Genomic DNA, 14,963 nt, shown 5'->3' on the forward strand with positions numbered 1-14,963 from the left:
TTTTTCTTTTATTTGAAAAGACAACCCAAGGTTGTTTCTCTGAGAATTCATCAAGGATTTCTGTTCTAATGTCTGTGCAAAAAGTGTGCTGTTTTTGAAGCAGGCAGGAGTCATGATGTGTGTCGCTCTGAGACATAAAGAGTATGTGTATTTGGCCAGTTGCAAATTCCAGCTTTATTTCATTGACCTAGAGTAAATGCTCTGCAGCACACTGCATTTTATGTAATGATGTAATGGCACAAACTGTATGCACATTTTTAGCTGTGCATAGACGTTAAGCTGTGTTTGTGTTGACCTTTTGTTTTAAACGACAAACAGGATGGACAGAACCAGGTAATATGCACTGATCCTTTCACCGCACCCCCTCGGAAGTTATTACCCTTAGCTGGAATTCCCTGCTTTGAGGCAAGGTAGTTTCCATAATTTTCTCCACCCTTGGATTTATCATATCCACCATTTTTCCCCTACTCACGCTATACCATCAACTCGTGCCCTGGGGTAGTTTAAATGTACAGATGAAAATAATAGGAAGCGTAGTCGAAGGAATTATGTTATGAAACTCGGCATCGTTGGGTTTCACAACAGGGTGGAAAGCCATTCACTTCACCCAATCGGGTTGCTCGCTGCTGCGTCACGTGATCTTTATTTATGTAACGCAATGGTGTTACACAGTCACCTAGCTTCGTGGCCGCGGAGAAGTAGGCTACAGGGGTTAATAGCGGACTCGGATTACTAAAGAGAAATAACATTAATGTGCGGATTTACCGACCTCGATCGTGCGGCGTGTTTGGATTTTTGGAGCGTCGAGGAAACCGGCGCATTGGACTGGGAGCCGAGAGTCTTTTTTGAAAAGGGAACATGGCATTTGTCCCAATACAAAGACTAAGTTAGGGCTGAAAACGAACAATGTCACTGAATGTTTTGAACACGAAAAGAAAATTTGCCAGGTGAGCGTATGAGGACTCAGTTTTGCAGCCGGACGGAAAGCGGTGTGCTTTAGGCAGATGTGTGACACTATTATTAGTGCATCGCCAGCTGCCAGCATGTAATTTAAAGGGTCCTTGCAGTAACAATACCGCCAAACCGTCTATCTGCAGTGCTTTGACGAACAAAGCGACAGTTCTTCCCGTGGGACACTGTACTAGTGACATAACCAGTAAAAAAAAAAAAAATACAATGGAAATGCTGGAGTGCCCCCTTTGCCTCTGTCTGATGTGCGAGCCGGTGACCGTGTCGTGCGGCCACACGTTCTGCCGGAGGTGCGTCGGGGGCTACCTGCCTTCCAAATGTCCGCTGTGCAAAGAGAGGCTAAAACAAAAGGAGGTGAAAAACACGAGGAACAACGTCTTGCTCATCGGCGTCGTGGAAAAGTGCTGGCCCGAAGAGAAGGGGATGAAGTGCCAAATTCAGGAGAAACTCAAAGCCACCGAGTTCGCGGAAGCGTTACGCTTAGCGAACGAGGGGCTGAACTTAGGTAAGTGACACACGTGAGAGGTCTTGACAAGTGCAGGCACACATAAGTGTGCGTGTGTGTTTTCTTTCTTTCTTTTTAAGTGTTTGTTTGATTTATAAATACTATTATTATTTTCCGTGGAATCAAATTACTTTTTTCCTCCTTTTCTTCCACTTTTACGCACTGCACATACTCTTTGCTGGTGTCCAGTGATGGTGCAGCCCCCCTAAAAGCCAAGTACCCGGGTTATTAAGAAGGTTAATAGAGAATGCAAAATGATCAAACATATTAAACCATTTGATTGAAACAACAAAGTAATTTGTGATTTGTGCTGAATAAGCAAGATGCAGTGGAAGAAACATCTGTCTCATTTAGCTGTATTACGCAGTTAAGCATTATGACATAAGGTGAGATGTCGATTGGATAAACGTATCTGGCACAGACTCGGTCGGTGTGTGTGCTTCTTTTATGCACCTCTGCAGGAGGAGGGGAATTTAAAGATGTTTTGTAATATTTTAAAAACTAAACAACTGCAGCCTTGCAAGCTGTTATCTGTGCAACTGCTTACCTTCGGCGTCTTTTGCATGTGCGGTTGATTTTTTTTCTTTTTATTTTCTTTTTTGGTTCATGCAGCCACAAGGAAGTAAAAGGGTCTGCTCCTGCCTTAGATGTGTCGATCAAGTCAGCAGGCGCCCAGGGGATCATGAGAGTGTTTGTGCTATGGGGAATCAGTTGAATTAACCTTCATGTTCGCCTCCTCTGCCAATCCAGTTAAATACTTCTACCTACCTTGCTCCAGCATTGCGGGCTCTTGTGTAACGAGCTCCCTGCAGATTTGTGAACTAGTTTTTTCCCCTTCTTCTTCTTTGTCTTTTCTTTTGATGATTTCTCATGGCACCTGTTCACTTTCACTTGTTGTTTCAGAGGATCATTACCAAGAACTGACTTTGTGTTTGCAAATGCTTATGTGCATAACCTTGCAGGTTCTTTTGTAATGACTAGTCAAGCAGCTTTAGGTAACAATGTCACCAGGAACCTAGAATGCACACTAGTGTGTCAGCTGAAGCTAGAAAGTCTTGAATGGACTGGAATAGGAGATGACTGTGCACATATGTGAAGCAGAAGGTGCAGATGCTGTCGGCGCCAGGGGGGTGGAGGGGCTCGATCAAATATTAATTATCTTTATATAGCGTGCCCATGTGTGTGTTATGTCAGTGATTGAGGAGTGGCATTTAATTGCATTTTTTGTTTTATATGGTCAGTAGTGGTGCCAAAAGCAATTATTTCCTTAAGGCGGCGCATCATAAGTTCTTGGATCGATTTCCTCCATGCTCCAGAAAGCAGAATTACTTGTTATGTGGGCCTGTTACTACCTGATGCGTGTTTCCTCATTTGAATGTTTGGATTGTTTTAATTTTGGCCACTTCTCCTCAAAAGCTCCACACACCATCATCCCTCACCTATCTCACCTTTTCTCACTTCCTCTAGTCCCAGACGACCAGAGTTTGAAGGTGTTCAGGGCCGAAGCGAACTTGGGCCTGAGGCGTTTCTCCGACGCTCTGACGGACATCGACTACCTCTGCTGCCTTCGCCCCAGCTGGACGGAGGTGAGAACGGAGCGGAGCCAGCCAGACGCAGTGTGCCTTTGCTGTCTGTGTGGTTCTTTTGTCCGGACAACAAAAGCTGATCTGTTGTAGGGAACATTAACAGTGCCACATTTATAGCATTTCACTGCACTCTGGTGTGGGAAAGCCGAATCTGAACCTGCACACCCTCCCACTGTCGGCTTGGTTTTGTAACATGCATGCTACGGCACAACCGTAACTGCAGGAAGAAGGTGTTACCTCATTTCATAATTTGCCTTACCATGTCGACCTGATACATTTGAAGCAATTCCCCTGCTTTTATTGATGTTATGTCATTCACAATGTTATGCAAACAGCTACTTATGTCATAATGTCATTTAATCACTCCATGCCAGTGGGTGACTCACTGCTAATGCAGAAAAACATACTGTACAGAGTCCATTATTGCATTGTTTCTGTTTTTATATCTAAATTTAGACAAAGCGGAGGTTATTGTACTCGGCCCTAGAAATCCTAGGAACATGGTTTCTAACAAGATGCTTACTCTGGGTGGCATCACCTTTGGCCTTTAGTAGCACCATGAGGAACCTTGGAATTGTTTATGACCAGGATATGTCCTTCAGCACACATACTAAACAAGGACTGTCTTCATTCATTTGCACGATATCTCTAAAATTAGAAACATCCTATCTCACCTCTGCTGAAAAACTAGTTCATGCATTTATTACTTCTAGGCTGCACTATTCATTATTAGTATCAGGTTGTTCTAAAAATTCCCTGAAAAGTTTTCAGTTGATTCAAAATTCTGAGTACTGACGGGGACTAGAAAGAGAGCATATTTCTCCCATATTAGGTTCTTTTCATTGCATCAATGTTAATTCATAATTAAATATAATTAATTAAATCCTTCTCCTCACTTACAAAACGTTGAATAATTAGGTCCCATCTTATCTTAACGACCTCCTAGTACCATATCAACCCATTAGAGCTCTTTGCTCTCAGACTGCTGGCTTTCTTGTACTTCCTAGGATTACTGGGAGGCAGAGCCTTCAGCTTTTAGACCCATCTTCTGTAGAACCAGCTCCCAGTTTGGATTTGAGAGACATACATGGTCTCTGCTTTTCACATTAGGCATAGAACTTTCCTTTTTGATAAAGCATATAGTTAGGGCTGGATCAGCTGACCCTGAACGCTCCCTTAGTTAAACTGTAATAGGCCTAAGCTGGTGCTTGTCTTATTGCTGGCGTTTCTTTCTAATATTAGGGTCGTTACCTTACAATAGAAAGCACCTTGTCATTGTGATAGTTATATTTATATAGTTAAAACTGAATTGAACTGAATATCCAGAGATGTTATTTTACAGGAAATGTTCCGTAACACCATCATTTTACAGTTTGACTGACTCTGCCTCTAGTGCAGAAAAAAAAATCTGTAATTCTGCAACATGCTTCATGTAGAGTTTTTGTTTAAATGCTCTGGAGGTCTTTGCTTAAACAGACACCAATGTGCTGATTGCATCATTCTGTTTGTGCAGGGCTCCTTTCATAAAGGGAATGTACTGTTGGAAATGGGTCAGCAGAAAGAAGCCCTCATCCATTTCCACCGTTGCCTAAAACTTCAAGCTGATTTTGTTCCCGCAAAGAGCCAGATTAAGAAGGTCTGTTAAACCTCCCAAGAACTCATCAGTGAGAAATGTAATGTAATTCAAGTTGAAGAGCACATGCGATTCCTTATGTATAACAGGATGTAGCACAGACATAGACACTGCTAAATGAAAGGCTGGAGTCATAGAAGGTTAAAGCAGCACCTGCAATAGCATTCTGCGCAGAGTTGCGCAAATCATTTAAAGAACAGGTGATCTTAAGAGATGTTTTAGGATCTGACCTGAATTTTTGATATGTGTGAATGTATGATTTTTTTTTTAATTATAGGTCACACCATGGGTCATATGTTCAGAAGGCAAACATACCTCTAATAACAGATGCAATCAGTTATTAGAGAGCTAATTTTAAAGTTTGAACTTCCAAATCAGTTTAGATTTAGTTTGTTTCTCTCTGTGTGTGTGTGTGTTTAAATCAAACAACTGAATGAATGAATGAATAGATAAATAAATAAATATAAATATACATGATATCACTGTATAATATAACCCATGATTACAGGCATAATTCCCTTGTAATTAAATGAAACTTTAATATTTTTTATTTGAAATTACAATATGGTTGTATTTACCTACAAATACTTAAAGTTATGCACGATAGAATAAATTTGTAGTCATTTTTTTACAAGAAAAAAAGAAATAATTATATTGTAAATACATGTTAAGCTGGGCATCATTTCATAGAAACTTTGTGAAATGTAAGGAATATGGCACTTGTACGGGCTGTATTATGGTGCAGGTGAAGTACTTAAATTTACTTAAAGAGTTATTATTTCTTTGAAAAAAAGCCTTTTTACCCCTTTATTCTAGTGTACCTACCATAAAATATTAAAATTAATACTTAAAATTAATGTTCACACCCCCATTTTAGCTTTATTTGCATTACTTCACTTAGGTTTTAGTGCAAGAAGACTGAACTAACTTCACTGTGATGACAGTGAGGTATCATGGCACATTTTCTTTTTATATTGATTTTATTCTTACAATGGCAGATCCTGGAGGCAGAGGGAGTGGAAGTGCCAGAGGAGATGCCCTGCATTTTGCAGGCAGTGTCCGAGTACCTAAAAGAGCCCTGTCCCATCACAACCCTCGGCAGCTCGCAGGGGCCGGTTCATGCTGAAGGCTTCAAACATCCTCATGGAGATAAGGGAGAAGGAAAAGGGAGGAGAGAAACACATCAGGTAAACATTTCATATGTAGTTAGAAAATGAGTTTTAAAGATTAAGAAAAACAGGAAAAAAAAAAAACATGAGGCGTGTCAGAATTTGCAAATAGATGGCCGTAGTCCTGGAATTTCCTCTGTTTTAAGGTCCTCCCATGAGGTGAGTGTGGGGAAGCTTATGCACTTAAAAATAAATCTTAACAGATAAAACCTAATATCTGCTTTCTCCAAGGTGAAGCATGACACGGGTACTGAATGCTGCCTCAGCCTCTGCCAAGCGGTTTCCTTCCTCCCCGCTGCTGATGAGGATGAAGAGATGATGACGAGGAAAGAAGACTTGCACGGCAAGTGTAAGTCAATATATCGGTGCTCGCATTCATTATGATTTGACTCTCATCTTTAACATCGGCGTACCCAGTAGGAGTCATTTTTGTCTTTTGCAACTGCAAACAGCTTTCTCCACCCCCGCCACCCAGCAGATGGTTTGAAACTACACGATGATCGGGACTTGTTTTCCGAAAGGTCAAACTCACTGCAAACGTTTCAAGGGAATCTGTTTTTGTGTCTTTTCTCTTTCAGTCTTAGGTGAAAGTTATCACGAGAGAGAGAACGGCATGGTTATTCTCACCGTGTCAGACTTTGAGTGCCCTCTCTGCATTAGGTGAGTGTGTTGGACTGCTCGCTGCAATCAATAATGCACCGCTGTTTGTAACGGGGTCATATATCTGGCTGGTCTCGCTTTCCTTGCTTTGTCTGGTTAGTGTTTAGCACACATGCCAGCACTCACCAGATTTAACAGCTAAATCATACATAGCATAAACAGCCTAATGTGTTATGTCTGTCCTCTAAAGGTTATTTTTTGAGCCAGTCACAACTCCTTGTGGGCACACATTCTGCAAAAACTGCATCGAGAGGAGCCTAGACCACAACCTCCGCTGTCCACTCTGCAAACAGCCGCTGCAAGAGGTAACTAGACTGAGTGCATTTAAACCCAATGGGAAGAAGGCCAAACAGCTCCACTTTAAATAAAAAAGTACTTTTTTTTATTATATAAGCTTTGTTAATGCTACCACATTGCGGTCTTCAGGCGCCAGATTTAGCTCAGGCACTCTGACATGAATCTTTTCAATGCTCTACTTTTGTGACAATGTGTGCAAAGATACTGGGCCTCATTTTCTAATAGAAATGTTACTAAGCACACTCAAAATCAATGTTGGATTTATGTTGGCCAATTTAATTCTTAATACTGTCTGTGTGTCAGTCAATCTGAATCATTTTAAACCAGTGGGCTCTGGCTTGCTACCTGCAATCTGCAACATACAACATGCTATCACACTCTTTTATCCCCATTTCACTGTTTATAAGGAAACACATTTAAATCTGTACCATTCAAACAAAGGAAAGAGAAGGTCTGGCTGAAGACACTGAAACAATAGTATCTGAAGAGGAAGGAAGAAAAGGCACACTTTCCAAAGTTTTTCCACAGGGGTGATCATGCTTTAAAAGTGGGCTGAAATAAATAGCAGCTTTGCTGAATATATTTTAACCTAATAAAGCTAACTGTGGCTGAAGAAAAAAAGGAACGTTTTAGCATAAAAAATACTAACAGACCATAAGAATAAGACACTTAGAGGATATGGCGCAGCTGGTCTGTTATCCCAAGATGAAAAACTTCAGGGAATTTTTGAACAACACTCATATCAGTCGCTATATGCGGGACTACAGAGGAATAACACTGAAACTGAAGACATCCAGCACGGATTCAAGTTGATTTTAGTAAATGGGATGATGGGATGATACCTATAGGACATGTAAAATAGCCAAAATGAAGTAATCACACAGTTATATCAGCACAGTTATATTTTTCGACAGTAGCTGTATATACAGCTGAGACAAGACTTTAAAAATGTACTATATTTAAAAAAAAAATCAATATTTTAAGGGTGGCTTCAGTAGAAATTACTTGTGCTGCTAATTTGCGTATTTGCATATTATATGCATACTTGCACCACTGCATTTCATGCTTCCATTGCTGGACTACTGCCACTGGAGTATCCGTAATCAAACACAGACAAATCAGTCACAGACAAATGTATATCTATGAGCACCCTGACACTCACATTAATGATGGAGCACAACAGTGCAAAGTATAATTTTGTTTAATGGTTGCAGGGTTTTTTTTTTGTTTTTTTTTTGCAGTACTGTAGTATCTTTTCTTTCTTCTCATTTCCAGTACTTCAGAAACAGGAAGTACAACCCCACAGTTCTGCTCCAGGACATCATGACCCGACTTTTTGCCCCCCAGTTGGCTGAGAGGAAACAGGTCCACGATGCTGAGATGGCTGAACTGTCAAAGTAGGCGCTTCACCGACACAGTCTACACCTAATTATTGTCGCGACTTTAATAGATTGTTTTGTCACAAAATAGCCCGTTGTCCTTACAGTTGTGGTCTTTTCTCTTTCTTCTAGTCTCACTAAGGACATCCCTATATTTATCTGCACCGTGGCCTACCCTGGAGTGCCCTGTCCACTGCATGTGTTTGAGCCTCGCTATCGGCTGATGATGCGCCGCTGCATGGAAACCGGCACCAAGAAGTTTGGCATGTGCAGCTACGAGCATGGCAGAGGGTATGCAACAGAATCTTCTACCTATTTCCACACGTAGCATACTGTACATCAAATTATGATGATGATGTTGGGATGAGAACAGTGGCCTATATGATTGCATGTGTATAGAAATTTAAAATAACTTTCTCTAGGCTGTCTGTGTGTGTAGAGAGATTTTGGGTTTGACATTTTCCCGACTGTGAAGCTCACAACAGGCTAGGTGGAACCTGATGGGAATGTCAGCAGGGCACCGCAAGTAGACAGCGCAGGGGCAAAGTTTAAATCACTGATCTGTGACCCTGAGGGGATGGGAAAATAACAACATGGTCACAGGTTTGCCATGAGATCTGCTGTGCATTTTCATCTGCTTCTGAATAGCGTGCCTTTAAAGATCACACTACAACCTCCAGGGCTGAAAAATAAAGCCAGCACAGACTGGAAAAAAAAAAAACTGTAGTTCCTTGAGTGGCCACTGGACTCTTGGCCCCAAAAAGCAAGTCAGTATCCAGAGACCATAGACACTAATGTTGAGGCTCTAAAATGTGGTCCAGAAACTAATCTAATCTAACTAATCTCATCCATCTGATATGTGTATATATACAGTCTGTGCTGGGTATACCATGTTCTTGTAGGGAGACAGCAGTCATGGTGGGACTTTGATGACCTTAATCATTTTTAAGTTATCCTCATCTTTGTGTCACAGGTTGACATGGTTTCCAGTTACGTTCTTGTGTTCCTTCAAGCTAATAATGCCTTGAAAACGCACAGAACAAAACTAGTTTATATTCATTACTATCGCAAAATAAGCTTTACTCCAACCCCCTCATATTCTTCCTGCATAATTTTCTAATTATTGCATTAAGATGTATTTTAATATGTTGAACCTAAAGACTGCTTTTTATCTCTTGTGCGTCAGATTCGCAGACTATGGCTGTATGCTGGAGATTCTCGATCTGGAGCTCTTGCCTGATGGACGTTCTTATGTGGAAACAATTGGTGGGAGCAGATTCAAGGTACTGAAAAGAGGCCAAAGGGATGGTTACCACACCGCTGATATAGAGTACCTAGAGGACATCAAGGTGAGGGTTTCTGAGATTACAAACAGCAGCATTTCTCTCTCTGTCTCTCTCTTTGTGATTGTTAATATCGTTGCGTCCTCTTAGGTTGATGGCAGTGAGTTGGAGCTTCTGCAGCGTCTGCACGACAGCGTGTACCAGCAGGCCCAGGACTGGTACCAGCGACTCGGCAGCCGCATCCGCGAACAGATCAACAGACAGTATGGTGCTATGCCGGATAAGGAGGACAACATTCAGGTTTGTGCTTTAAGTGTGACGTTTGCTCTGATAACCTTTGTAAAACTCATTTCCCTCACTCTGCTCAGTAGCCACTGCTTTTACCCTTTTAAATGTCAAATAGTGACCAGTGTTATCATGAGTGCAAAAAAAATCTAAAAGATTAATTTTTTTTCTTAAGTATTCTGATCGATGTTTTCATGCGTCGTATTAGTATGTAATAGTAATGTTTAAGTTATAATAGCAATAGCAAAAACACTGAGGTTTTGCCTCAGCACGTCATTGACCAGTGAGATTATGTAATTGCAGCTACGTCCAAATTTTATATTCAGATGTTGGTTTTGAGTAGTGTTTCTTTAAAGAATGGCTTTTCTTTTATCTTTCAGTCTCTTTAAATGATTTTGTGGTAGTGGAACAGAGAATTATCCAGAGTATTATTCAGTTACACTTAGGTTTGGGCGATTGGACGAATATATCGATCGTTTTTACAAGGGCGATTTATTCATTTATTTGCCAGTGGGTACGTTTGCTAATAATGATGCAGCTAATAGAAAAGTCAACAGAAAAAAAAAGTAATAGCGTTGTTTTAACAGCACCTTGTTTCATCTGCGAGCAAATGCACCCTCCTCAGAGTGCGCCCAAATGCTTGTTGATGGAGCTGCAGAAGCTGGTGATAGCCTAGCCTAGCATACTCAGCCGGATGGCGGACACGTACAAGTCGTGTTTGAGTACTTTGCTCGTACTATACGTCTGCACAAGTCACACACCGCTTTGGTTACATCCTTAGGTTTACCCTTTTTCGTCCCAAATGGGCTGTCAGCGTTAACGCGCCGTCATCACGACTAACATGATTAACAATTAACCCATCTGGAGCACAGACTGACTCAAAATCCCTGAAATGTCTGGATTTCGGGCAGTTTGTCCAAAGTTTGTTCATTCTGCGCTCCAAATGAGTTAATTGTGATGACCGCATTAACGCCGACAGCCCTAATTTTTTGGGGAAATTAGTTCGTTCATGTTTGGACTTCTGAGTTGTAGACGCGCAAATCCGTCTGTGCCTGATTACATTGCTGCGCCTGTCAAAAAGTCTGCACAGGCGCGAATGTATCGCCCATCCTCAATTATTGGATTGACGATTGTCGGTTGGTTGAGAGAATTTAAGTTTTCATTACCATCACAGGGTTATTGGACTGGTTTGGCACTTAATGTATTTTCATGATTACAGAGGCTAAACTTTCTCTTTTAGGCTTCGCCTAATGGTCCAGGATGGTGCTGGTGGCTGCTGTCTGTCCTCCAGCTGGACCCCGCCTATCAGACCACCGTCCTGTCCCTGAACTCTCTCAAAGATCGCCTGGGACACCTCCGCCTTGTCCTTGAGTACTTCTCTCAGAGCTAAACCCTCCAGCACAGTGGTACTGACACCACGGCTAACTGACACCAATATTATGCACAGCACATTTAAAAAAGAAGTGAAATCAAACAAATGCGCACACAACACATTTTGAGTTTCAGGGTTGGGTTTGTAACTATCCTGTATCGTTTCTATGGACTGTGCTCGAGTCACAACTGAAAGCCAGATCACCTGGCTGCTAGCTAAAAGCTTGTGATTTTTATCACACAATCCAGTTGGTCAGAGTCAGGTTTTTGCTCTTTTGAGTGCTTTATGTATTTCTTACACCAGAATATTCTTCTGCGCACACACACTGTACATGCTGTACCAGTGAGAACTACAGGGTTGACCAAAGATTGATCATGAATTGTGGGGAAATCGATAACATTGCAGAAAACTAACACTGGGTGTCACTGTTTTACTCCAGTTGTTACATTTAGAAAATCATGCAATAGCATCAGCCCAACTGTTAAACGTGCATATATGATCTACTTCAGCTGCACTTGTTGCATTCAGAAGGAAGAGAGCTGAAATAAGCATAAACAGCAATCGGCACTTAATTTGTAGAGATATTTTTGCAAGACTATGAACCTCCAGAGGGTGAAAGTTCATGTGCCAAAATATTTTTTGGGGAAAATTCACAGTGATTGTCTTGTGCTGCACAACACTATTTGTAATGCCTGCATGTTAACTGCATCTACGCTATTGACTATGACTAAGTTTGTACTATTAAAGAATATTCTAAGATCCCTATTTAGCACTGGCAAATAATCCAGTAATTTATACTATCACATGGCAGCAACTTGAGTATCACTTTTTAAAGAGTAAAAGCTGCTGTTTTTTTTTTTCTTTTTTAGTGAAATGATGGCATTGAGATAGCAGCAGGTTTGCATTATGCTACAAACCTGCGATTATGCATGCTGATGGTCAAGTAGCAGCACAGCACTGCATGTACGTGTGTCAGGTGTAAAATAACAAGTCACTCTTGACACAAGCCATTTTTTTCCACTTCTTTCTTTTTTCTTTTCTTTTCTTTTTTTTTTTTCAAAAGTAGATATGGTGTGTTGTCTGCACTGATAACAGTTACTGTAAAGTTTGAGTCTGTGTAGGTGGTGACACCTAACTCTGGCCCATCTACCACCAAAGTCGTGGTGCCTTTGAGTGCCTGGGCTGACCCACCAGGAGACCTGCAAGTCTTAGTTTTTACATGGTGTTGATGATGAACTGGGTGATCTTTTGTGGATATAGTGCTACATTCCGTGGAATGTTGAAGCTGTAAAGTAACATAGAACTAATTTACTAAACACTATAGGCTTAACTGGGTGATTTTAAAAAAGAAAAATTGATACATGTGCCATTGATATTTCTATATTAATTGCTTTATATAAATAGCTGGCCAACTTGTCACTGTGTTTATGTCTGTCTATATCATGGATGCTGAAGCTAGCCTTGATTCCTTTTATGCCTTTTGTATGGTGGGCAGCAAACTTTTTTTTTTTTTTTTTAACATTTCTTGGCCAACATATCACTTTAAATAATAAGAATTAGACCAGCAACACACTTAACAGATACAGTTTGTATGACAGCGAGTCAACACCCCGCTACAGAGACCGCTTAGATATAGCTTACGCTCAAAAGAAAAATTTCACATGCACGGTTGAGAGATTTGAGGTAATCTGAAGATGAGGGTAGAATCAGAGATGACAATGAATGTGCTACAAAAATAAAACACGAAAGTCAGTTTCCTGCTTCCAGACAATAAAGCTAACTCAAATCAGAAAAGGGATTTAATTCCATGTCCACAGAGGCGATTTTTTTCACCTCTCTGACTCAATTTCTAAGACAAATACTTTTGCACAGTAAAATCATTTTGGTGGGGCTTTGTTTTCTGATGCTCACCTACAGTCCCTCACACCTCTTGCATGTTTCCGTTTGTCAGTGTTATTGTTTGAAGAGATTTCCATGAATAGAATAATGATCTGTGTCGATCATAGTCAGCTATGTCACGTTAGTTTACCCTGCGCCGCTGTGAGATTACAATTCACAATGCTTTTGTTTTTTTTACAGAACAACTCATCCCAGTCTAACTCTTTGTCATCTTAGTGTTTAGCTGGTGTCCATTCATTGTGTAGGTTCAAACGTCTGCTAATGCATGCCCCCCCCCTTTACACCCTGGCAGCTGTTCATTGACATCGGTGCTACCGGACTGTCAAAAAAATGCCCACGAGCACAGTTAAACCAGTTTTCACTGAATCCACACCGTCTCCGATGCTGAACACGAGGCATAATCAGCGACCTGTTCTTGGCAGCGATTGCCCATGAGAATGAGCCGCACAGTTGTCTGCTCAGGAAAAAATAAAAAGGCTGTGAAAAGCACCATGGCGACTTGTTCCTGCTATGTGCTGCAGATCTTACAGGAAACGTTGGCCGCTGTGGTTGGACGGTCAGTGGTCTGTGGGCTGCGTGTGAACTGAAGACATGCCTGTTTTAGTACCACTCTGTCAGCAATGGGTGCATGCAAATCTGCCGAAAGCGAGAACAATGTGCGCCAGATGACGGATTTGCTTTTAAATCCCCCCACCCTTCAAGCCAAGAGCAGCGAATGATCTTGATCTGAATATTTCTTACCTGCTTGCCCACCCCACCCCCTCCCTCCCAGATTGAACTTTTTAAATGTTGTTATAAATAAAAAAAATTCTCACATTCTGCGTGATCTTCCTTTAATTTTGTGTCTGAGTGATTTGAATGTCACGCTGCCAGTTTTTCTGGCTACATTTCACGCCAAATGGGAGAGCCAGGGTCTATTACAATTCACAGCATGACAGAAACCGACACATAGGAAGAATTGATGGGAGCGAAACATGCCTCACATACTGATAATAACACACTTTGGCAGGGAAACTGTTATAATTACTGAGAGAACTGTGAAGTGCTGCAGCTGCGGCAGTGAGAAAGGAGTCCATGATTTCCTCTTGTGGATAGAAATTTAAATTAGAAGAGGTTGAATGGGTATTCCCTGTGAATATCCAATTGGAAGCTATTTCTAGATTAACTACACCAGCTCTAAAGAAATTGCAGGGGTTATGATGACTCACAACCTTCAGGCATTTCTTTTATTAATGGTGCATAATTCAAAGTTGGTTATTTTTAATCCAACCCAGACCTTATGTGTTAAATTGGAGGAAGTGACTGCAGCAGCACAATCAAAAATATGTTAATACATGTTTTTGTTGTTGTTGTTTTACATAAACTCTAAACCTGCAATAGCCTACATATACGTAATGAATCAAGGTTCCACCAGGGGGCAGTCTATACCCGCTAAAGACTAAGGCATGGCACTTCATAAACGAGGAAGGCTTCACAAGACTGTTATTATATTTTATTTTTCTCATTATAATCTCAGTCCCAAACTGATCACGTCCACGAAAATAGGGTCAGCGTGAGATTCTCCAATACAGAGGCGTTAATACAAGAAGATGAATGTAGATGTCTTTGAACAATAATAAGGGGGAAAAAAGCATCTGTGCAGCAGAAGTGAGGTATATTTCCTGCCGACGTCCTCTGCATAGGAAACAGACAGATAAAAAGAGGTTTCACTGGCTTCAGTGAGGTTCTGTAATGCAGCTCAGCGTCGACATCAAAGCCCATTACATTTGAAGAATGCCACAGCTTTTCTCTACTAAATTGATCCATCGGCTTGCGCTGACTCCCCGCTTGTGTATGACTGAGTAAGGATGACAGGCGTTTTGTAGGAGTTATCGCAAAGGGGAGAACTCGCTGTGACTCTGTGCGTGCTAGTATTTCTGCTGTTAA

The 14,963-nt window shown here is 41.2% G+C and overlaps 1 protein-coding gene across 1 annotated transcript; it reads left to right on the forward strand.

Moving 5' to 3' along the window:
* Positions 1 to 634: 634 nt before the first annotated feature.
* On the forward strand, positions 635 to 13,853 carry lonrf4 (LON peptidase N-terminal domain and ring finger 4). Its single transcript, XM_085474743.1, has 12 exons — positions 635 to 1,474; positions 2,942 to 3,060; positions 4,574 to 4,696; positions 5,692 to 5,880; positions 6,094 to 6,211; positions 6,441 to 6,522; positions 6,713 to 6,827; positions 8,095 to 8,216; positions 8,331 to 8,489; positions 9,385 to 9,547; positions 9,632 to 9,781; positions 11,007 to 13,853. Exons 1-12 carry the CDS (start codon positions 1,177 to 1,179, stop codon positions 11,154 to 11,156), a joined length of 1,788 nt encoding a protein of 595 aa, XP_085330869.1. The 5' UTR covers positions 635 to 1,176; the 3' UTR covers positions 11,157 to 13,853.
* The last annotated feature ends 1,110 nt before the right edge of the window (positions 13,854 to 14,963 follow it).

Source organism: Copadichromis virginalis, linkage group LG2 (genome assembly GCF_057382275.1).
Source record: "Copadichromis virginalis isolate Kocher_CV1m ecotype Utaka linkage group LG2, C_Virginalis_male_GT1.1, whole genome shotgun sequence".
Taxonomy (NCBI): Eukaryota; Metazoa; Chordata; class Actinopteri; order Cichliformes; family Cichlidae; genus Copadichromis; species Copadichromis virginalis.